Source organism: Lepidochelys kempii, chromosome 1, assembly GCF_965140265.1.
Source record: "Lepidochelys kempii isolate rLepKem1 chromosome 1, rLepKem1.hap2, whole genome shotgun sequence".
In the NCBI taxonomy this organism is placed as follows: domain Eukaryota; kingdom Metazoa; phylum Chordata; order Testudines; family Cheloniidae; genus Lepidochelys; species Lepidochelys kempii.
This window is the reverse complement of record NC_133256.1, coordinates 186326109-186351683: the sequence shown is the minus strand read 5'-3', so window position 1 is coordinate 186351683 and position 25575 is coordinate 186326109. Positions and strand designations below refer to the sequence as shown.

Below are 25575 nucleotides of genomic sequence, written 5' to 3'. Positions count from 1 at the left end.
AACTGACCAGCACAACAGGAATGCAGGAAGCGAAGACAGAGAGGAGACATTTGGAGAAGAATTCTCATGCTGACTGCATCATACTTGCCTGGGTCACAAATAGGGAATGAGCAGCGAGGCTGAATAGAGAGGAATGGTTACAGCATGCTAGACTGGATAATACGTTTAAGTCCCTTTTACTGGAGCTGTAAACTATTTAGCAGTGTGGTGCAAGGTCCCTTGATATGCAAATTCCTATGCAACTGTGGAAGTAGCCCAAGGAAGGCTACCACAGTGAAGCACTGAGTGGGCCAATTAAAAATCTTCTTAACATTCAGAAGTAAAGCTTACAAAGCATGAAGAAGCCAGAAATATTTGGGTTTTTAATTCATAATTTTTCTGTCACCAAACCAACATCCCCTTGACCGATGTCTGACTCAATTTCAGAAACTTTTAAACATTTCTTCTATTGCTGTTGGTTTTTTAAAAAACACAGATTCTGCGATCCTTACATGCAAAATAGTGCATAGATTATAGTGTTTTCCTTTCATACATACAAACCCCAGTAAAAAAAGTTGAATAAAATATACACAGTGGGAAATATAATCCTGGAATATGTGTCAATGATGTGATTGTTCTGCAAAATAATCCTGCCCACATTTCCTTTCAAGGATCTCTTCCTTTTTATGCGGGTTGCATCTAGGTTGGGGATGCTGGCTGTCCGTCCCCGGGCTGAGCTCTCTTCAGAGTGGACCGCAAAGGTGGTCATATCAATGTCAGCCTCATTGTCATGATAACAGCCATCAAAGGCCATTGCTTGTACTGCATCAATGTTATACATTCCTGAAACCTGGCAACAGAGAATTATTGTGTGAGTAAGCAGCAGCCATTAGAGTGCTAAATAATGAAGCCCTATCCACTGAATAATCATCCACATGGAGGCTCTGTCTGCTAATGGATGTGCTGGATGGAAAAAAATGTGGATACCTCATAACATGAGCAAGTGAATACCTACCTGTGGGAATTGGGAATTGCCTAGTATCAGCAGGGCCATGTTAACTAGAGTTAGGAGAACACCTCATTACATTTTCTATGAATATTCTCTTGAATAAAACAGTGACTTCACTGGAGCTATATGAGCCCCCTTTATGTGTTCTCCTCCCCCAGATTATCTACTGAATGAGTTTACAGGTGGGAATGTTTATGGGAAAAGGAATTTTAAGTGAATATTAGAAAGATTAATGGAAAGCAAATTTTTTAACTTGTAAATGGGATTATTCGCATTAGAAATCTGATTCTAAAAACAACAGTCACTCATCCCATCAGGAAACAGAACCATGCCATGTGACCTCTCTCTCCAATCAAAGATAACTAAAAGAAATTGGGGGAAGGGAGAAAGGAGAAATGGCCCTTCCTCTTCAGGAAGCAGGAGTGTGGAGACCCTGTTGGACATAAGGATGTGGGGAGATCCCATCCCACTCAGGATCCCAGAATGAAGAACGATAGGGGCCCTCAACTACCAGAAATTTACCAGGGGAGAAAGAGTTGATGGAGACCTTCCCTCTCAATGACCAGAAGAGGCAGAAAAAGTATGGACAGAGTAACAGACTCTCACTCCCACCTCCCCAGGAGAGAAATAAAGGTATGGAGTCCTCTTATCTTCTCCCACCAGAAGAACAGGGGAGACTAGACCTACTCAGGATTCAAGAGAGGGGAGGTACCTTCCCTCCCATCAGCCAAGAGGAGGAAAGAGTGGATAATCAATTAGTCACCGAGCAGAGACAAACACAGTCATAGCACACCCGTCACAGAATGCAATGGTATGTTGCTGTATTCAGATTACTTTGTGGCTTCCATGAGGCTGTCTGACAACAAAATACACAAGTTTGTACCTTCCCTCTTTTTTTGAGTTGTTTTCTCTCTTCTGCTGTGGTGAGATAATTCACAGCTGCGTATTCGATGACAGACAGGAAGACAAAAAGAAAACTGATCCATAAGTATACATCCACAGCTTTTATGTAAGACACCTGAGGCATTGAGGCACTTACTCCTGTGATTATGGTTGACATGGTCAGCACAGTAGTTATGCCTGCCAAAGAAAGACGCGATTAACACAAAACAAGATCCAATTGTTTTTATTTAACTGGCCACCAACTGCTTGATCAGCAAAGCTTTGTGGGTGCAACCAGTAGATCCCTCTTTCAACTCTTTGTACAGGCTATGAAATATGGAGTGTACCATGAAGGGCCATTTTACAGGACCTACCAAATACACCACCAGACTCATTAGGTCACCTCTGTGTTCATTCTATGGGAAATCTGATGATCACATAAAGGGCTACAATGTACCTAGTCCTAGCGCTTCATGAGCGTGAACACAGAGGATGCTCCTTGTGATTCCATGATGTGAGGTCCAGGAGAACAAAATACCAACAGCCGCACTAGAAAATGAGTAAGAACTGGAGTGAAGACAGGGCTGTGGTCAGCACACCTAGGCTGGTGCCACGGACAAAGTGTCCAATGCCTCCTGTTAAAAGTTGCAGAAGATGCCACTGCTGTGTGTGCTGGGCCTAATTCATTTCTCATTGACACCAGCGTACATCCAGACTAAATCAACTGAAAAGAGCGGAACTACATCAGTGTAAAACTAGCATAAGTGAGGGGAAAATCAGGTCTGTTGTGTCTACCTCAGGAATTATGCCTCTAGGAGCCACTACTGGAGCAATATGCTTTCCTGTTCTCTTTCAGCCAGTGTCTGAAAAACCACAATCAAGCCCAAACAATTTCCCCAAGAATTTGCTTTATAAATTAGGAAGGTATTTTTTTAGATTACTATGGCAGCTCTTTGACAAGCAGGTGGGAAAAGGGATCCCCCCACTCAATTCTAGCAACTGAGAAGAGAACCAAGAGATTAATTGTGTTGTACAATGACATTATGTCATGTAGCAGCAATACACTATGAAGTGTTGTGATGGCACATCATTGTCACACATGGACTCAAAGGAAAAAATAACACAACAGAACCTTGTGATCTAAGCTACATCTCTGCAACTCTATCTGGTGAAGTGATTCTCTAGATGTTAAATACCGAGTTCCACCTCTCTTTATTTTGGGTACTGCAATGGCCACAATGGAAATGACATAAAAGAGATGGGGGCTGACTACATAGGAATTGCCATATCAGAAAGACCAACTGACCTTCACAGATTGATATCTTCTTTCCAATACTGCTCAATACCAGGTGCTTCAGAGGGAAGTCTAACAGATGCCACTATGTGATATCCCACAACGGGTTGGGAGCGGGGAGATTTCTTCCTGACCTCTGTTGCTGATGAGGATATGGTCTGAAGGGCAAGGACTTTTTTTTATCCTAGCTGGGTAAATCAAGACTGGATATATTTGTAAAAGATATGTTTTAACTCAAAACAGAGGTTATATGTTTGATGCTATTGTTGGGTAAAATTCTATGGCCTGTGTTATGCAGGAAATCAGACTAAATGATCATTAAATGGTCCCTTCTGGTCTCAAATTCTATGAATCTATGAACTGTAGATGCTTTAAAAACAAAACAACTGAACCTTATTTTTTTAATTTTTGCCATAACACTGGGACAAAATCAGCTGGTTTACACAGGCATAACTCAGGGCACAAGGCCATTGGTGTCAGAAAGTCAACCTTCACCAGTGCAAGCCACTTGCAATCCCTTCTCAACTAGGGGATTAGAAGCCAATTATTGCAGCCCCAAAGGTGGGAGAGTCTGGCTGGGGATGGGATGTAGCCAAGGTACCTGTGGATTACTATCCATCCTTGGTAGATGAACCGATGCTCTGGCCCCTTATTCATATAACTATCTCATGTTGTGCTGAATTTGCTTAGCTATTTTGCCTCAATAATGTTCTGTAGCAGTGGGCTCTAGATGGTGATTGTGTGTGTATAAAAAAGTATTTCTTTTTATCCACTGTAAGGCCCTAATACTGGTGGGTGCTGAGTGCCTACAACTCCCAATTCAATCAATAATACTTGTGAGTGCTCAGCTGATTACAAATACTGAATACAGTATTCAAGTGAAGATATGTCTTTGATTTATATGAATCAAAACACTGACCAATATCATGGAAGTTCAGAGTGTGGAACAAGACATTAGCAAAAATTAGCTATTTTTCATCAAAAGTTAATTAAAAACAATTCTGATCAGATTCATGACAGATGAGAATGTGGAACACATTGTATGGGAGTTTTGCCAAATGTTCCCATCTAAATTTCATTTTGACAGAAATGTTCCTAGCAGCTCTACTCAATGCAGGAGGCCTAATTCATGGTCTTACTCCAGTTTTATGCTGGTTTTACTCTACTGAAATCTACAATGACTTTATCTTCCCCTCGCTCATCTACAATTACTCAGTTGAACACTGGAGTTCCAAATGTACTATGTAAGAGGAAACCTATGTATTAAAAATATATACACATTAGGGAAACCAATATGCATTGCATATATAGGACTACAGCTTTTTAAAACAATCAGGTTTCCAAACCTGTTAAACCTGACTGGAAGTTATCTAAGCTATGCTGTTGGAGTGCACACAAATTCTTCTCAGAATCTATAGGAATTCACATATAATTTAAGGAAATAAAACTGGTAACTTGCTAACTTCAGTAGAGCACAGTCTTATCAACATTTTTAGATGATCTTTTGAGATTCAAGAATTTTTAATTTATTCAGAATAATGCATGATAGTTTCCCCATAGATAAAGAGAAACAGGAGTGTTTCATTTATACCAGTAGACAGGATATCTCCTAACAACTTTTCTTAGACCAACAAATAATTTATATCTTATCTTCTAATGTATTATAAATTATTGATTGTTCCAATAAAAAGGAATCGCATTCTTTACAGGTCTCCTTTTTCCTCACAGATCAATATGGCTACAGAAAAACATTTTCTTTAGCAGATCTCAAACTCCAGTTGATGATGTTATTTTACACTAGAGCTCTCAAGGCTTTCCCTTGTCTGAGAAGTATGACAAAACAATCAGCTTCTGAGATCAAAGATGCTCTGATGGTAAGACTAAATAATGGGAACTCCACCATTAATTCTTAAACCTATAGCAATGGGACTCAGAAGCATTACAAGTACATTTGATAGAGCAATATGTCTCCACCAGATTCTCAAAGAGATGTTAATCTTGGAAAAAACTGTATTAATTCCAAGGCCAAGCCAGACAGAGTTCTGAAATGATCTCAAGTGATCAATCGCTGGAGAAAATTATCAAGTTATAAAAAATGACTAGTTAGTTTCTTATACACCCAATCCTGTGAGTGTTGAATCCAGAAGGATGCATAAGTCAGGCCTTTACTGAGCAAAGTGTTAAGGCACCAAACGCAAAATTTTCAAAAGCACTTAAGTGACACAAGAGCCTAAGTCCTATATTCAAAAGTGACTTAGGCACCAAGGTGCCGATGTGACTACCTGCATTGTTAGGCACCTAAATACCTTTCAGCCCTAACTCCCATTGATTTCTAGTAGGGAGTTAGGCACCTAGTGAGATTGTCAAAACCACCAAAACAGGTTAGGTACATATCTGAATCTTTAGATGCCTAAATACCTTTGAAAATCAAGACTTAAGTGCCTACGTCAACTTTTGACAATGAGACTTAGGTTCATAAGTAACTTAGGCACTTTTTAAAATTTTACCCCGTGCATTTTAATACAACATAACATTTAGAAATGCAACATACCCCAACTCTAAATGACAGTATCCATCAAAATATTAAACTGCCTCACAGCAGCATTCTATAGCACTTACAACATGGCTGAGAAACTGCTCACTTTGTGTGTGGAGGGAAATCATCCCTTCCCTAGAGTCCACACACAGGGACTCCTCTTTGTGTACAGAACTCCATCTCCTGTAGGGGGAGTATGATGTCAGCAGCCTCTGGGGCACTGCCAGCTGCCCAGGAACCCACTGAGAATTCTGCAGGGGTTTGAGGATCCATATTAGTGTTGGAGGTGGGTTAAGGGTGGCATGCATATTTTCCTCTCCTCCACTCCAAGCAAGCGGAGGTAATTCCACTCAAAAGTTAATGTAGCCCAAGTCCACATTAGCTTTTCCTCAGCACTCCCTGCTCCTCCTGCATTACAGAATATCGCCATGCGGGGTGAGGAGGCGAATGGCTTTCCATGGGCATCTGTCAGAGGGATAAGTCCTGGAAGGACAGCTGCATTTCAGGCACACTGCTAGGGAGCCAGAAGGTGCGGTGAAAGGTCAATGGGCCCCTGAGCTAGTGCAGAGGTACAAGGCCACCACATGGACAGCCCTGTGCCTCCTGAATCCCCCCCCACATTCACAGGACTTGGGGGGCCAGACTGCCTGCTTCTTCCACAGGGGGGCAAATCTATTCTTTGTGACAGCCGAGTTTAAATGAAATTCCATGAGGGGAACCACACACAATGCCTCTCCCTCTAGTGTCCCCTCGTGCATTCTGTAGTACAATAAAACTGATTTGTGGAGTGCAAAATGCCCCCTTTCCAAAGGCAGAGGATGTATAACGGGAATGGATATGTGAGGATGACAATGATGCTGTCACTCAGGCACCCATCTAATACGTGGCCACATATACTCTGCAATCAGAACCCAGTTAAACTACCAAAAGCCCTCTTCCCTTTCCTGCCTATCCCTCTCCAAGACTAGATCGCAAAAAGGTTTACCCAGTGATACCCTGGCAGGAACAGCTCTTCTGTCAATCCAAAATGAAACCCAGGACAGCATCACCATCAGCATAGCTGGGAAATAGGATTGTAACACAAAAAAGAAAATATGCCTTCTTAGGGCGAAGTTTATAAAAAGGCGGTTGTACCAACCTGTTGAAAGAAAGAGAGCACAGAAAAAAAGAGATCAATGTTTTCATAAATATAAGCACTCTTCTGACCAACCTCTGCTTTCCACTATGCTTGCCCTTACATTATATTTGTAGTCTAAGGAATAATAATTAAATAAATAGTAATCATGCCTTCATTTTATATAGTGACTTTTATCTCAAAGTGCTTTACAAACTGTTATCTACCCACCACTGAAATGGAGCTATGTCTGGAGTGAAACAGCACAGCTGTTTAAAGATGCAGAAAAATACTACTTTACAGTTGAGGACAGAAAATGAAAAAAAATTAAACTGAAACTTCTGGGAGAATACAGGGGAGGCAGCATATAAGTATCCAAAATGGAATTTGGCCAGGACAGTGAGACTGACATCCCTGATCCCATGAAAAGTGTCATGAGGTCATGCAAATGCTCAGAGTCGTTTTATGTTACAACAGTATGGTTCCTTTTCTAGCACCAGGCATGGATGCTAGTTTAGAACTGATTTCAGAGAGAAGAGTGCCACCAACTGAATTACCAGGGTGACATTCTGCAGCACTGGATGGTCCGGAGTTTAGAAAGACATGGTGGGTGAGGTAATATCTTTTCTTGGACCATCTTCTGTATAGTCATAGACAAAGGAGGGTTAATGGGGATTGTTGTAATAAGCCATAAATCCAGTGTCTTTATTAAGTCTGTGATATTTAATGTCTAACAAAGTTCTGAATGTTAGCCCCCAGGCTCATCTTTTACAGGTGTTGTGCAGATTTCCTTTGAGGATGAGAACTGATAGGTCGGACAAGGAGTGATTGTTTTGTGAAAAGTATTTGCCCACGGGTGACATGGCGTTTTTGTCTTCTATCATTTTTCTGTGTGAGCTCATTCAAGAGCATACCAATTATCTCATTTCACCCGCATTCCTGTTATGGGGGCATTTAGTGCACTGGTTGAGGTACCCCAAATGTTGTGATAGGCATGGGTAGGACCATGGATCTTGAAGGGTGTGTCGTGGCGGGTGCGGGTCATCTTAGCAGAGGCGATATGTCTGTAGGTTTTGCTTCTTTTGTTATTGGAGGGTCCGGTGCTGCTTTGAATTGGTCCTGGTCTGTAGGGTCCTGGTCTGTGGGGAGCTTGGTTCTGATGATGAGCTTAGGGAGGTTGGGGGGATGTTTGAAGGCCAGAAGTGGGGGTTCAGGAAAGATTTTTTTCAGGATGGGATCCCCATACGTAATTGTTTAAACCCATATGGGTTCCATTGCAGGGTGATAGGTGACAACTAGTAGTGTGCGGTTTTTTTTCCATATTGAAGCAGGTTCTCCTTTTTTCTATGACTGCAGAGGTGTTAATTTCCCACTTCACCTGGAATGGTCTCTTACAACACATTAACTCCTTATGCTAAACAGTCTGTCTCACCTTGTATTTAGCTGTGATACTCGAAGTATCTTTCCTAGACTCGAAGAAGAGCTCTGTGTAAACTTGAGAGCTTGTCTCTTTGACCAACGCAAGTTGGTCCAATAAAAGATGTTATTTCACCCATTTTGTCTCTCTAGTATCCTGGGACCAACACAGTTACAACAACACTAGGAACAACAGTGAATTTAGAGTACAGAGTGAGGTTAAAAGAAGACAGAAATGGCTGGAAAGCCAGAACCTGCCTTTGCAGTGAGAATATAGGCATGAATTAGATTGTAGTAGAACACTCGTGCCAGTTTAAAGAGCTTTTTTAGAAATTTATTACCTGATAATAACAATCCAATCTAAAATTAAACATAGCCTACACGGTTTCAGCCTGGGATAGAATTTTTATTTAAAAAAAAAAAATTTCTTCAGAACTGTGGTCCAAACTGGTTCCTCCTTTGTGTAATCCCTAGGGAGGGGAAAGAGAGGCAGGAGAATTCTGAGAGCTTTATTTCATGGAGTTCCTTGCAAAATGTTCCTGAAATGGGGAGAATTTAGAGGATGGTGAAGTGAGGAAGGGATGAGGACTTCCAAACCTGTGGATGACAGGTATCTATCTACAGGAAAGGGCAACCCAGACCTGTGTAGGGAGGAGATGTCCAGGGGTATGTCTACACTGGAGGTGGGATCCAGGATCCAGCCTCCAAGCCCAGATGGACAGACTCACACTAGCAGGGCAGAAGCTAGTGTACTAAAAATAGTGTGGATGCTGCAGTTCGAATTCTCAATCCCATCTGACCTGCTAGGCTTGAGAGCCTGAGTGGCAGCCTGAGCCGCAACTTCCACACAGCTATTTTTAGCATGCTAGCTTGAGCCCTGCTAATGCAAATCTGTCTACCCAGGCTGAGAGGCTCGCACCCCACTGCAGTGTATATGTACCCTATAGGAACAGCTTCTGTCTCTGTTCTGCAGTCCCCTGGCCCCTCCTGCCAGGAGGGCTCCTATCAGAGTCACACCACCATTTGTGTCCCCCTGCACTTACTTAGTAATGTTATTAGCTTAAGAGGAGCTGTTCTGCATTTAATAACCATCTTCCATGAGAAAGGAAAGGAAAGGAAGAAAGAAAATACAGCATCCTAGAGTAAATTCCAGGCAAATCAAAGCAAACGTGCAGTTATATTCTGACAAGTGACTACATGAAAACGGCACCATTTTACTCAACAGATTTGCTCCTTGTGTGTATTCAGTCATATCTCATTGATTTCAGTGACAAAAATACACCTTTCCTGCTTTTAATCATTTTGCCCTGCAGAGCCGGCACATCATAAATACTAAGTTAATATTAAGTTCCAATCAGTTACACCTTTGCAAACTCACTGCAGACCAGGGGTTTGCATAGGTATCACTGATGGCCTGATCTAAAGGCAATGAAGTTACACAGGTGCCACTGAGGGCCTCATTTGTCCTGCACATCTTTTATTAAATGATGAAGAGGAATAAGATGAAATGACCCAGCTTGACTTTCAGAGCCCAGCCTCACTGTGTGGTGCCAGCAGTTAGGGAAGAAACACTCAATCTTTCTCCTAGTAAAATGAACACAATGACGAGGATATCAGTGAGGCGTAACAAACAAGGAGCTCCACACTGACATGCAGATGGACACTTTTCAGGTTAGAGATGCTCTTTAAGTCTGGAATTCTACCTTTAGCTTATACGGTTTTACGTCACTTTTTCATAAGAGCCAGAGCTAAGGATGTGCAAACTGAATTTTTCCAAGTTTAGCTGGATGGCATCACAACCTCAATACTAGTTAAAAATATTGCTGAATTTAATAGCAGATATTAAAGTGCAAACATTGCAGTTTTAAATGAATGTCATCGAAAGGTGGAAAAAAAACTTTCCTGTAAATAAATCTATTTGCAGCTTTCCTGCATGTCTTAAAGTGTTTTATTAAGCTTTATGCACATCACCATACTACATGAAATCATTTCTACTCCATTAATAAGCTTTGATAATTGAGGAACAACATACTCACTGAAATGAACTGATTCACAGTAGATACTACAGCATACACACCATGCATATTATTTTAACCAGTTTTTTGAAGTACTGTGATTGTATTTAGGTACAGAAGTGTTTCAGTATTTAGGATCACATGCACAATATACAGAAGATAAAAAACAGCCGTGCATGAATTCATGACCATAATACTCTCAAAGGGTCCTGGACTCTTTTCAGGTTAAGAATAGAGCCAGAACCACAAGAGGAAATTAAGACCCATATTTTTGGGGCAGATATTTATATTGAAACAAGGTTGCACTGGGGTCTCCATAAATATTTTTATGACAGAGCGATTTTCCTCTGAAACTTTTTGTATAAACATGGAAAATTTAGTGAGCAATTAATGCTGAGTTAGAATAGTTGTTAGTGCTCTGAACATCTGTTCCTTGAGGTCAGCTGTGCTGTGGAGGCATCATGATTACTGGATTGTTTTCGCAACATTTCATAGCTAGCATTCAAAATTCATTACCCAGGCGCATAGAGCCATAAGATTTTGGAAAAAGAATAGATTTGGGGTTCTTTTTATGTGCCTGCTAGGTTTTGAGCCTTCAGGGTTCGTATTTTCAAGCTTTTTCTCTGCAACCAAGAAGGCTAGAAACTTACTTAAAAAAAAAAAAAAAAAAGACGAAAGAAAGCTGAGATCCTCCCATGATCACCTGGCTCCAGGAGCCTTAAGAAAAGTACCAAATAGTGCAAGAGCTGGCAACATGGCTACTGCTCTACATGCCCCCTTTCTACAGGCTCTATTTTAGATACTATGTGGCCCCTCAGTGTTATATAGACAGTGTGTTACACAGGTAACGTAATCCAAAAAACTGGGACCCAGAGTGCCGACAGATCCATTGTAAGCAAACAGATGAGTCTGTTTATAATTCTAGGTTTTCTTAGTGGAAATGATAATGCTCATCATTATCTATTAATAGTAAAATAAAATGTAAAGTATATGCTGTACGGTTAAGCTAGGTGTTTATTTTCTAATGTCAACAAGCATAATATACCAGTACTGCTGTAGAAAGCTAGTCCACTAGAAGCACTGAACTCTTCAATGAAGAACTGGGAAAGGGAGATGTGCTCATCCGTGCTCAGTGACTCATTCCCGTGTTTCCAGTACAGCATTAGATCATCCTCATTATAAGCATCTAAGAAAAAATAAAAGCTAAATTACCAATTCTAGTAGGCTGAGGCTTCCACTTGATTCATCGGAGACAGCACCTTAACTCACTCTAGTTGGAAAAATTTCAATGAAACATTCTTGTGTTGGAATTTGCCGATTCATCGATACCTACATGTTTCAAAGGGATTATTCAATTTTGACAAAGTTCTGATGGGACCCAGCCAGAGTCATGATGGAATCCTGCCTTTCCTTCCAGCTCACCTACCTGGCTCCTACCTGGGACCCTACAGCTTCCAGGATCTGCAGCTCTGGGGCAGCCCGGCCAGCAAACTGCCCCAGAGCTGGGACTTCCCTTTCACAGAGAATTTTGAAATTTTTGCTTTTCAATCCAAATCGGAATGAAACCCTATTTTTCAATATTGAAATTCTCTGCAAAATGGAATTCCCCTTCTCCCCCCAGCTCTACAGCTTCCTACAGACCACAGGGTCCTTGGTTAGCGGTGGGCAAACAAGGCTAGGTGAGATAAAAATTGTCCCTGTAAAATATAAACTATTTGACAGTGGCAAAACAAACAATTTTTTGAGGCTTGAAAAAGTTCAGTCAATTGATTCCTACATTCTCTCATTTGTGTGTGCCTTTGCTCTCTCTTTCTTCAGACTAGTCCGTAAAGCAGAAGTTTCACAATGTCACAAGAGGCCAAATTCTGAAGTCATTACTCAATTTTGACTTGATCCTTACTCAGGTAAAATTCTCATCAAAGTCAACAAGTTTTTTGACTGAGCAAGGACTTCAGGATTTGGCCCAGGGTATTTCCAACCTAGCTGGAACCAGGAGCAAGCAAAAGTCTCACGAGAGTGGCTTTCTTGTGATAACCAAAGGAGTTCTGATATGTTTTGGTAATTACTTGAACTTTTGAGGCTTATCTGTAGTAAAATCTTTGCAGCAATTCTCCCAGCAGTGGTTTGGATTTGAATCTTGGCTATGGAAATATACAAGATGCACAAAGTGAGCCCACACTTGGGATGGGGGAAACCTCTGCTAATTGCTGCTTAAGGGATTGATCCCATAACCACTCCATGTACAGAACTCCCATTGAAGTTAAGGTAATTCAACATGTTTAGCAGCTGCTGGATTGAACTCTAAGGGCCTGCTCCTACACCCACTGAAATCAATGGGAGGTTTGCCATTGATTTCAGCATGAGTAGATGCAATGCTGGTAGACTAGGTGCCAGCTCCTTCCAAGACCCCTGGGCCTTGCTGAACTCTGACAAATTCATAGCCGGGAACCAGTTAGTATTGTTAAAACAGATATTAGAGTTAAAAGAATGTGTTTAGACTTTATGAAATGCTGGTAGGAGGCTGTATGTATTACTCTTACTTATAATATCTGTATCCCATGTTACAGGGTAATATTTATGTGTTCGTTCTGTAACTATAAAAATGTTTGCAAAGACCAGGTCTACACTTAAAATGATGTGCCGCTGTAGAGCTTTAATGAAGAGATGCGCTCTCATCGGCGTAGTTAATCCACTCCCCCAAGATATAGTGCTGTCTACATAGGGGGTTAGGTTGGTATAACTGCTCCTCAGGAGTGTGGATTCTTCACACCCCGAAGCGACGTAGTTATACCGATATAGGTTTGTAATGTAGACCAGACCTAAGCCTGTAAACCCCCATAGTCAGGAGAGAAGCATTACCACGTGGGAAATACTAGTTTACCACAAGAGGTGTCATCTCCTCCCCAACAAAAGAAGGCCTATAGACACCAGACACACCATTGTGGAACATCAGGGGTGATTGCTTCTCTGACACCCATGAAGAGGGTACGTGCACAAGCCCTTGTCCCATCACAGTTTGAATCCTGGGGGAAGGGAATAAAAATCCCTGTTAAGAAGAAATTATCATCATTATGCTGCTTAGAATTCAGAGAGAGCAATACTCCTAAGGATAAGCAAAAGATTCCCAAGAGGTTTAGTTTGGGTTAGCCCTAAAGGACATACTGAGCTTGTATATATAGCAGCTACTATTAGCTTTCGGAACCTAAGACTGTAACTCATTTGTGTGTGTGTTTGCCTTCTTTAACCTTGTAAATAACTCTCCGATTTCTTGATCCTAGTTAATACACCTTTAGTTAGTTTATTACAGGATTAGCTACAAGAGTTGTCTTTGTGGGAGATCTAAGGTACAACTGACCTGGGGTAAGTGACTGCTGCTTTGGAACTGGGAATAACCTGAATATTATTGTGATTTTTAGTGTAAGGGACCATCTATCACAAAGGCAGGCTTGCCTGGCTGGCAAAACCAAAATGTCCCAGGGGACTGTCTGTGACTCCATGTTAAGGTTGTTACAGAGCTTAAGGAGTTCACACTTGATACTTGGTTGGTGAACTCTAATTACAGAACGCCAATTTGGGGTTTGTGCTCTGCTTCTTCATAGTCTGCCCTGAGGTTGGTACCCATGTTCGTGAGCCGGTTCAGGCCTAAATCAGCTCTAATGTCTGGCTACCATTATCAGGCATAACATTGGGTGCTTGTACCATGGAGACTGCAGTTTGTATGGTTTTTACTAATCACCAGGAGAACAAGATCTAGAAGCCTTTGTATTCTGTTGTTATTCACAGATACTTGCAGATCACTTTTAAAAATGAATTATGCTGAAGGAAAAATGACTCCATCTTTCAATGTACTATTCTCCATGCCTAAGAAGTAGGAAGGAACATCTTTACCTTTCTTGTTTTCCAAAAATGTTCAGTATTCTGGGGGGGGGGGTTACTCCCAAAAGTCCCCAGAAAGGCCAGTCTTCTGTATGTGTAGACTGAAAGGCTGAGGTCACATGTCTTCCAAAGTAGAAAGGCATCTAGCAAGGGGGAACTACTATGACAAAAATGAAGTGTGGGTAAGGACACACATATAATGAATATATATGGTACCATGATTGAGTCAAACTTACAACTTTCCAGTTCTAAAGAGCAGTTCTGAGTGTCCAGAGGGAATCGGCTGAAATCCATAAAACACATGGAAGAAACTGTAATCCTACAATAAGGACCAGAAAACAATTGTTGAAGGTAATTTTCACTATTCCTAAGAGGAATCTGTGACTTTGTAGACAACTTATTGTGGACCCTGGGGTCACTGTGGGGTTTCAAAAGTTTTCTGATCTTTGCCATTTTGAATTACGTATTCTAAAATATCTTTTTTGATTAAAAGGTAAATCCAAACCAGTGGGAGACTTTTTTTTTTTAAATAGACAGAATTTTCTTATTACTGTTTCGCCCCCAATTTTTAATCTCTCCACTGGCTGGCTCCCCATTTTCGACCATAGAAAGTTAATGTTGCTTCCTGTCACTTTTTGAATTCTTCATAGTTACACTTCAAAATTTACACCTTAACAGGATCAACAGGGGGAAGTTCAGAATTCTGGCTGCTATTATTTCCAGTCTTTCTGACTCCAGAGCCAAGGAGCCATCAGTGCAGAGGATAATTTCACGACTAGAAAGGCTATAAAATACAATTTCATAAAAAGATAAACCCTGATTTTCAAGCTCCACCCACTCACACTGGGGACTTCACATAGAAAAGTGCTTAACACATTTTATGCATGAATGTTTGAAAATCATTCTAAAAAATGTAGGAAAATCCAAGCAAAGATGTTAATTCTGTCATTCCATCTGCTTTTCCATGAATGTGTGGAGGATCAGTGTCCCTGACATTCTAGCCAATAAACCTAAATAAAAGGTTAGAGGCAGCAGTTCATATATAAATACTGTTTATAGTTCTAGTTATTGCTAAATTTCCCTGTGCTGTCACAGCCTGCTTGACATTTTGCTTTGATCTTCCAGAGACAAACCCAAATTGAATTTTACTGTGCTTATAATTGAATTTCAATGACTAATGGCTGGTAACTGCATTGTGGATGGATGTTTACAAGTGTAGGAATTTATGTGATTGAAATAAGGCTTTGAAGTTGACACTTTAAAATAATGTATAAAATTTGTACCTCTGTGGGTGCAGTTGTTTCAGTCTATGTAGCTGCAGAAGATTCAATAAACCAGCAGCTGTATATTGACTGATTGATAGAATGAAGATAAGATTATCAAGAATTTTTTTTAAAAAACATGAAATCCTAGATTCTGGACGTTTTAGATAAATCTGTGGACTATGCACATTTTCCACAAATAAGGATTTGGATTACATCCTAACCTAGGATGTGATATCAAAAGATGTTTTTTATGAACATATGATTCTTTAAGAAGACAGGCATTAATATAGCAAAGACTATAGACACACTGTATGACCTTAATCATTATAAAGCTTTTCGAAACCAAAGAATGTTTCCTTTGATCGATTTCACACAAGGAAATATACTGCACTAAATTGAAAGCAGACAGTCTCCTAACGGACTTTGTGATTGGCAGACATAAAAATCTTGCAATCTGTTTAAACATTATGTGTGTGTGTGCGCATGCATATACATATATTTGACTACTACTCTCCAGACAAATAACTGAAATGCTTGGGGAGATCTCAGAACTATTGGTGTCAGGTAGCGGGGGAAGTAATAATCGCTGTGCCTCTAAATTTATTCTGTGGCCTATATTTACTCTGTGGCCTATGTTATACAGGAGGTTAGATAGACAGTTGCAATGGTCCTTTCTGGTGTAGGAATCTATGAAATTTCATCTCTATGCAGAGGGCCAATACAAGGCCTATGCACTATTTAAGTCCAGATTAAATGGGATTTATGTAGTTCACAGGCCCCTGCGCTGGGGAAAATTTCATCCATTAAGATCATCTCTGCGACGTCATACAATGTACATAAGACTCCTCAATAAAAAATAAACTATACATTGCAGATAATAAGGGGAAGTTTAATGATGCAGCTATTGTCTAAAGCATTACCAATTTCTTGTAGGGAAATTAGGGCTTCTTTAACAATTCTAAGTGCTGCACAGTTGATATCAACTCCAATAATCTGCTCTGACTGTTTGTGTGGAACTCCTATTGATATTGTGGCAATGCTGTGCATGTACCATGGAGAGAAAATTTCAGGGCTGACATCATTAATGCAGAGCCAAGGGGAGAATTTTGTTCTCTGTTAGCAATTTCTGACTTTATTACAATCACTGGACAGAAATGCACAAGAAGTACTGCAATATTAATATAGCCATTGACATTCATGGTAGTATACAGTGTTGCTCTCAGGATATGGGACACACGAGGTGGGTGAAGTAATATCTTTTACTGGACCAACTTCTGTTGGTAAAAAGGACAAGCTTTCAAAGGTCTGAAGAGCTCTGTGGAGCTCGAAAGCTGGTCTCTTTCACCAACAGAAGTTGGTCCAGTAAAAGATATTATCTCACCCACCTTGTCTCTCTCATTAACAGTAGTAGTTTTTTAATAGTAGCAATCTCTTATATCTGATGTCTTTACGTATAAATTTTAAAAAAATGAACAAGATGTAAACATTCCCACCATCCCACCACACAAACTACAGAAAATGTTTAACAGGGGAATGAAAGGAAATTTTATAAGCTGTAATGTCCATTCTGGATTTATTTTCATAGTGGTAAACTAGGAATTTCAAATACTTGGAAAATCACGTTAGCTGACACAGAGCTTGTCTTAGGTATTGACAAACAGGTAGTCACCAGTTCCCAGGGTCTCCTTAGTGAAAACAGGGATTAATGCCGATCCACATCTCTGAATCTTGAGGTGTTGTTTAAGGTCCCTTATTTCCTTATTTGGAAAGGACCAATGTGACTTTTGGTCAGCCCTGAGCTGCCACCTTATACACAACAGAACCTGTGACAACCCCAACATATTGGGCAGATAAAAAAATAAACCACTTTGAAAACTCCATATTTAACCACAAGGATCTCAGATAATTTCTCAGTTCGACAACTTCTGAGCTTGCTCTGCTCAGGCAGGAGGCAATCCTGTAGCATTTTGCTGTTGATAGTTATAGGGGGGATAACTGTCCTTACCTTAGGCTGAAGAGTACATTGCCATCAGGGTACACTCGGAGCATTATATTCTCCATAGTTGTATCATGGATGAAAGATCTTTTGGAATGGACAAAAAATACATCAGGTACCCAGATCTTTTTGATCAGTCTTCCATCAAAGGTCATGCTTCTGTTTTTGGTACTAGGAAATGAAAGCCTCTCATCCTTCCAGTAATGTCTGAGGTATAAGGTCATCGTGAAGTCCTTTGCATAAAGAAAATTAAGAGGAAGAGATGTGTGTGTGTTTTCCTGGTTCTGAATACAGCAATAATAACCAGTACACCTAATCAAACTTGATGACTTTGAACTACTTCTGCTCTGGGTTTCAGGAGCAGACTTCTCAAACCAGAGAGAGCCAAACCAAAGCCATGCAGTGAGAGCACAACACAGATGGAAGATATTTTGAGATGTCTGCTGTTTACCCCAGTTAGGTGGTACTTACAGTTCAGCCAACAAAGGGCCTGATTTTGAAGCCCAGACTTCTTTCTTACATGAACAAAACTACCACTGATTTCAATGGGCTGTTGGATTGGGCCCAAAGTATAAAACAGTCCCCAAAAGAAAATAGCATTTTAGTAAGTAGGATAAAAGCAACTGAAATTGCTCTACAGCCCTTCCACTGAACTTTTTGCTGTTTTCTCTTGATGTCACATTAATGCCTCATTTTTATCATCTGCAGCCAATAAATGAGTTTGTATTATCTAAAATATACAAGAACAAATTCTGATTTCAAGTTAACCCAGTAGATTTACATGAATGTTACACCAGATTTGCACCACAGTAACTAAAATCAAAATTTGACTCAAAAATGTAAAATGTAACCTATTGGCACCTGGACCCTGAATAACATATTAGAACTCACAATAAATGAATGGATTTGTGTACACATACTATTACAGGTGAGGCTGGGAGCACCACCTATTATTAATGTGGCCCAACATTTCCCTTATAAGAACCTGTGTGTGTCCTATAACTTAGCCAAACTTCAGCTGAAATTGAGTCTCTGCCTCAAAATGAATTTTTATTTTTTTTTTGGAGAACTTCAGCCAAAATCATTTCCAAGGCTAAGGAAAAATATGTTATTTTGCAATGTTAATTTTTTTTCTATGAAAAACTTCAGTACCCCCTTTCTTTGGAGAATTTGAAATATGGCAAGGGGTGGCCTTTGTGTCAGGGATGTGTCTTTGGCCGTTCCTTTAAAAATCTACCCAAATTTGGCCAAATTATAAGACTTTGAAAAATGTCAGTTTGCACATGCTAAGCAGAGACATCTTAGATTCTGAGCAGCTAAATTTCCGGAAGATTTCATGTGCCCTGAGCACCCCCCATCCCTTCACAGTTCTTACATGTGAGGAGACTACATGTGCACCATCCCCACAGAGTAACTGAGCATCATCCAGACAGGGTGAAGTGGACTTACCCTGCAAAGGCAGCTCCAGGCCAGAGTGGGGCTGAGCACCTGAACTGAGAGCAGGGGGCCTGTTCTACTGTGCTCTCAATGACCCCACATGCTGACACCCAAACAGTATGGAGGAAGCGGCCACTTGAGTCAAATGGAGAGGGGACAAAAGCCAAACCTGGAGAGCTGGAGGAGAAGTCGGGGGAGTAGATTAGGACCAGAGGCTGGCAAGTGTGGGGAGGGAAACTAGGACTAGGAGCTGTGGAGGAAACAGGGGGAGGGGCTGGAAGCCAGTGGGAGTGGAGAGGCTGCAATTGTATGAGGAGCTGTGGAAACTGAGACTGGCAGGGCAAAGAGACTGAAACTGGGAATCAGTGGATGAGGAAAAGGAGGTGGAGCGTGTGTGGAGACAGATCTGACCAGGAGCCAGGATCCAAGGGAGAAGAACTGAGACTAGTTAGGAAAAGAGACTCAGACAAGGAGTCAGGGGAGGCAGGGACACTGAGACTGGAGGATAACTCTGGGAAGAGAGATTTGGGGGAAAGGGGCATTTGGAAGCAGGGAGTAGAGAGACAGATCAGGGTGTGTGGGGGACTGAGATTGGCTGGGAAAGGAGCCTGTGGACAAGGAGCCAGGGGACTGGGAATGGCTGGCAAGAAGACTGGGAGTGGGAGCTAGGAGGAGATTGGTATGAGGAGTCCAAAGGAGTGAGACTAGGATTTGCTGGGCAAGGAGACTAGAATGAGAAGCCTGAGGAACAGAATCTGGGATTGGCTAGGTGAGGAGAATGGGACTAGGACAAGGAGCCGGGGGTGGGGAAGAGATGGGACTGGGACAGGTTGGAAGGGATGGGGCAGAAGTGGCCACACTTGGAGGAAATGAGCAGAAGAGTCTGTCCCCCACTGGAACACACTCCTCCTCCACAGCCTAGAATGGAAACCAAGATACCCGAGTCTCACCATTTTTCTGTTGCAGAAAATATCTGTGAAACCCACTGGCAAAGCCGGGGTCTCATTCTCTTCTACTGCTGATCCACACAGAGGATAGCAACACGCTACTGCTATCAGTTATTCTATTAGCTCAAGTGGCAAACGTCTGTGCAGTGGATCTAGAGCAGTGGATCTCAAACTTTTGTACTGGTGACCCCTTTCACACAGCAAGCCTCTGAGTGTGACCCCCCCTTATAAATTAAAAACACTTTTTTCTATATTTAACACCATTATTAATGCTGGATGCAAAGCAGGGCTTGGGGTGGCGGCTGACAGCTCGTGACCCCCTGTGTAAAAACCTCACAACCCCCTGAGGGGTCCCGACCCCCAGTTTGAGAACCCCTGATCTAAAGGTTCCAACCCTGCTGATGAACCATGTGGGTGTCAATAGGATACCACATGATGGAATTTCTGGTTTTTTTCAGTTTGCTTTTTTTAAAAGCCTAGGAAATTATACACACACAGACTATGCTTAAAGAACGTTATTAAGACTGCAAATGGTCAAATTATAGGTCCTATTGATTTCAGCTGCAGATGTGAGTGCTCAGCACTTGTTCAGATTAGACCCTGTGAAAATGAAGGGGGCGAGGGTAGCTCCCTTTTATGGACACCCACCCAGCCAGCAGTTATAAAATCCCTCTTAGTAGCTATTCTCTAATTGCTCTACCTATAAAGGGTTAAAAAGTCTCACTGCTATCCATAGGTAAAAGGAAGTGAGTGGGCACCTGGCCAAAAAAGCCAATGGGAAGGCTAGAACTTTTCAAAATTGAAATAAGACCCCCCTTTTGTCTGTCTGTTGTTGTTCTCGGGGAGAGGCAGACAGGGAGCAGTTACGCTGTGAGAAGCTTGGGCCAGGTATGAAAAATCATCAGTATCATACCTAGAAACTACTAATCTAAACCCCCAGATATGTAAGTAGATCAGGAAATGTCTAGGAAGATGCTACGACATTTATCCCTTTTATTTCTTTCCGATTTGTGGATTCCTCTGTGCTAACCCCAGGTGCTTTTGTTTTGCTTGTAACCTTTAAGCTGGACCTCAAGAGAGCTATTCTTGATGCTTAATCCTTGTAGGGTTTTTTTTTAATATAGCAAAAACCTAAGTTCCCAGATGTATTTTCTTCTTTTTTTATTAATAAAATTTACCTTTTTAAGAACATAATTGGATTTTTGTGTCTTAAGAGGTTTGTGCATGTGTTGTTTAATTAGCTGGTGGCAACAGCTGATTTCCTTTTTTTTTTCCCCCCTCAGCTCTTCTCCGGAGTGGGGATGAAAGGGCTTGAGGGAACCCCACAGGAAGGAATTTCCAAGTGCACCCTCTTGGGTTCTCAAAGGGGTTTTGCACTTGGGTGGTGACAGCATCTACCAACCCAAGGTCAGAGAAAAGCTGTAACCTTGGGAGTTTAATATAAGCCTGGAGTGGCCAGTGTTAATTGTTAAACTCCTTGAGGGCCCCCATCTTCTGTACTCGAAGTGCCACAGTAGGGAATTAGCCTTAACAGACCCCAGGGTCTCAAGCAAGGCACTGAGAAAATGAGGAATACAAAATTAGTGACCACCTGTGAAAAGTCTGGTTTAAGTGAATTGCCCAATATTACATATGCAGAGATAAAATCCATTTCTCCAGGGAACATTCAAATTGCCATAACCATCAGAACATCCTTTCTCTTCCTACAGTCCCCTGCCTCATTCAACACACATCTTTCAGCTTCTGCAACAAATAAGACAACGGTACTACAGACAACAGTCTCCTTCGTTACACAACCCTGAGCCATCTCCAGAGCAGGTCCATCTTGTGCACTGAATGAGGCATGGGTCCTGTGGGGAAAAAAATAGCATGTGATCATGTAATTAAAGATAGTATCTATCATCATGCATATACACAAGGGGCCCAAAGTACGGTTCCATTTTTAAAAATATCTCTCTCACACCAGTGTTGGTGTACGGAGTGCAAACCGGTGTCTTCCATTCCTCTCTCTCATTTACTGCTGCTTCCATTTGCTCTATGGAGTTGACATCAACTCTTTTGCCCTCCTTGCTAAGAGTTCTTAAGATTTCTCTTGGGCATCCTCACTTCCTCATACCAATTGGTTTCCATGTGACAGCTACACATGGGAGTCTGTGTACTGGCACCCAGAATACATACACTGAATATGTCCAGTGTTTCCTTCTGATGCTGGTAAAAACAACCTGCTGATTTCTCAGATCTCTTGGCTGGTTATGAATAAGGCTACATTTTAGTCATGGGTATTTTTAGTAAAAGTCATGGACATGTCATAGGCAGTAAACAAAAATTCACGGCCTATGACCTGTCCATGACTTGTACTATATACCCCGACTAAATGTTGGGGGTGGGTGGAGGTGACCTAGGGGTGCCATGGGTGATTGTGGGGGGCACTGCGGGTGCTTGGGGGGGGACGGGGTGTCAAGCCAGGGATGCTGCAGGTGGGCAGTCCAGGGGATGCCACATGTGCTCAAGGGGCGAGCAGCCCAGGACCCACGCTGGTGCTGGGGGCAGGGCTGGCAGGCTCCCTACCCAGCTCCTCGTGGCTCCCCCCAGTCTGCCCACCCGCAGCATCCCTGACCTGACCCACCCTGAGCACCCACAGAGCCCCCCGTGGCTTCAGGGATATCATTCAGTAGCACAATATCATCTGCAAAATCAAGATCTTCTAGCTATTTACCATCTATCCTGCCATTTGTGTTGCTAACAGACTTCTTCATTATCCAGTCTATGGCAATGCCAAACAACAGTGAAGACGAAATGCAGCCGTTTCACACCAGTGTCTACACTGAACCACACTGTTGTCTGGTTGTTCACTCTTACAGAGCACTTTGCATCTCTGTACCAGGCCTTGATGATGTTGACAACTTTAGCTGGGCTTTTGTCAGACTAAAGAGAATTCCACAATGTATGTCAGTGCACACTGTCAAATACTGTTTGAAAATCAATTAAATTAATGAAGATGGGAGCTTGCCAGTCTATCCATTCTTCTATGATGACCCTTTAGTGCGAATATCTGATCTACACGATATCTCTTGGACCTGAATCCAGCCTGTTCTTCTCTAAGCTTTGCATCCACTGCCTCTTTCATCCTTTGTGGTATCATGCTGCAGAATGCTTTCCCTGCAACAGAGAGTAATATAACTCCTCTCCAGTCGTTACAGTCAATAAGATCACTCTTTCTGGGTATTCCGACAATGATTTCATGCTCAGGAGGTGGTCTTTTTTCCTCAAACTTCATTGAACAGCTCTGTCAATTTCCTTAGGATGGTGGTATCAAGTACTTTTAGCATTTTTGCTTTTTGTTACAGCCACTTTGGGGGTTCTTTTCAGGTTTTTGATTGTAGCCTGTACTTCTGATATCTCTGTTGGACATATATTAATGTCAAGTTGATCAGATTCCCATGTTCCATCAAAGTCTGTTGCTGAGGTGGAACGGGGTCTGCTGAGGACTTCTAAGAAATGCTCTGCCCATCGGTTTTTTGTTCTATCTCAGTTGTAAGCATTTTTCTATTTTTGCTTTTTACTGATCCATGTCCTATTTTGAAATCTCTATACAAGGCTTTAATCATCTGGTAAACAGCTCTGTGGTTTCCTACCATGGCAGCAGTTTTGATTTCAACTGCTAGGTCTTCAGCCTATCTCCGTTTATCTTTCCTTACATTTCTTTGTCTGTTCTCTTATACTCCTCCTTTGCCTTTTCCAATATTTTATTGATCATAGCATTCAGTTTTCCTTTCAATACTTTTCATTCCTCAATAAGACAGCATGTCTTTTGGTTTATCCAATTCTTGCTCTATGATTTTTGTTTTTTGGGGGTTTTTTTTGTGAAAAACTGATCTTTATTTTCCAGAAATATACGAACTTATTCTCTCATTTCTCCATCTTCTTCTTCTACTCTGCTGATGTACAGGACATTGTTACATCTTATCAAAACTTCACCAAGGTGTCCTGACAATGCACCCAACTGTGACTACTGCAGTTTGAATCACACTGTCTCTGAGCATTGCCTATCCAGGTCCATTCTGTCTTTCACCTTCCTCTGCCTCTGGCAATGCCTCAAATCTGTTCCTTATTTGAAGCTGGAATTTCTTGCAGTAATCTTTTGTTTTCAGTTGTATACTGTTGATTTTCTTTACTGCTTTCTGTGTAAGGTTGCTCTTTCTCAATATTAATTTGAGGTTAGCAATGCAAAAATTGTGGGCGCTGCTGACAACTGCTGCTCGATATGCCCTTATGTCTTGGACAGATGACCTGAATTTCCAGCTAATGCAGATGTGGTTAATCTGATTTTTTATTCTGCCATTTGGTGAAGTCCATGTTTCTTTATTTTTAACCTCATCTTGCTGTGGCTGCTCGTCCCAAGCCCTGATAAAGTGGGGAGGGCTGAGTGCAAAGCAAACCACCTAGTCATGTAAAAAGACCTCACTGGTTTTAGAAATGGAATCAGGCTACTGTCCCAGTAAAAATGAACACTGCCAGCTCCTCATGCTGTATGAAGGGCTTCTGGTAAAAGCAAATCTCTGGAAACCAGGATCCTGGTTTGATGCTGGCAGCAAGAAAACACTTCAGAGTTGGTTACTGGAACTTGAGAATGTAAGCAGGGTCTGAATGAACTCTCCCCTAACAGCAAGCAAACTGTATTTACATGAACACATGTAGCTCTGCTTAGATATCCAGCAGATAGAGCAGTGTTGCTCAAAGTGATCAACTTTGGCTGGTGCTGGGTTACAAATCACTTTAGTACTGAATGCAAGGACAGTGAAATGCTGTTATCAGTGTTGTATGAATAAAGGGGAGCAGAACTGTGCTTAACCTGTCCCAAATGAGCAGGTCACCCGCAGCTGAAAGGACCTCATTAAGCCAGGGGCTTGAATGACAGAGCCCTATGAAAGTAAGAGGGGAGGGGACAGGTGTCCCAGGAGGTGTAGATTCTCCCTAAGGGTCCCCAGTCTGGTTTAACCTATTCCTCCCCACTCTTCAAAGATAGAGCTAAATAGTCTCCATTAGGAGCCTCTGTTATTTTAAGTGCTTAAATGAGAGCTGAAACCACTTGTGATGGGACAGCATTTCTGCCCAGCCTGCTAAAAGTTGAAAATCACTAAAAGCTGACCATCACTAAGAGACTGACCTGCAGAGGTCACAGCAGAGAGGCAAGAGTGGCGAGCAATCGGCCTGCGGGAGCGGAATGAGCGGCTGGCAGGGCGGCCAGCCAGAGCAAGTGCTCAGATGGTGGAGCAAGCAGGTGCCTTCTTCCCTGAGTGGGAGGTGAACTCACACAGATGCACCTCTGAACCCTGGGTCCTCACTGACTAAGGACAATCACTGTGAGTGGGGTATGGTGAGAGAGCAGAGAGGGGCACAGAAAAGGAACTTTTGCTTGTAGAACTCAGGACCGTGAGGTAGAAGGTACTGCCCCATGCACTCTGGGGTGGGTGTCCTGTTCACTGTTTTATGATTATGAATCCTCCTTGTGGCATTTTCCCTAATTAACGTCAGGTGACTTCTCTCCTTTCATTAAAAGTTTCTTTTCAACACTCAGACTTTGTGCTTCCAAGAGGGGAAGTATTGCCTCTCAGAGGTGACCAGGGGTGGGGTGTAATTTTCCCAGGTTACTGGGTGGAGGCTCAAGCAGGTTCTGTGTTGTACTGTTGAAAAGAAACCCCTAGATATTGAACCCAGCCCTGACGGCTGACGGCTCCACCTGGCAGAAGGATTACAAGAACAATGTTTCAAACATGAAAGATCTCACAGCTCATGAGGGAGATGGACA

The 25575-nt window shown here is 41.8% G+C and overlaps 1 protein-coding gene across 6 annotated transcripts in view; it reads right to left on the bottom strand.

Annotated features, from left to right (window-relative positions):
• Positions 1–293: 293 nt before the first annotated feature.
• GABRR3 (gamma-aminobutyric acid type A receptor subunit rho3) overlaps positions 294–25575 on the bottom strand; it is a 92326-nt gene continuing 67044 nt past the window's right edge. For 4 of the 6 annotated variants that reach the window (XM_073305069.1, XM_073305049.1, XM_073305084.1 and 1 more), the window contains 7 exons: positions 17392–17615; positions 15405–15473; positions 14358–14440; positions 11291–11431; positions 6686–6838; positions 1872–2068; positions 294–829 (listed from right to left, as the gene is read on the bottom strand). In XM_073305069.1, the coding sequence (XP_073161170.1) occupies positions 527–829; positions 1872–2068; positions 6686–6838; positions 11291–11431; positions 14358–14440; positions 15405–15473; positions 17392–17615 (1170 nt within the window). In that variant the 3' untranslated portion in view covers positions 294–526. The remainder of the gene's footprint in view (positions 830–1871; positions 2069–6685; positions 6839–11290; positions 11432–14357; positions 14441–15404; positions 15474–17391; positions 17616–25575) is intronic. The other 2 variants (XM_073305075.1, XM_073305060.1) reach the window with 2 other exon arrangements.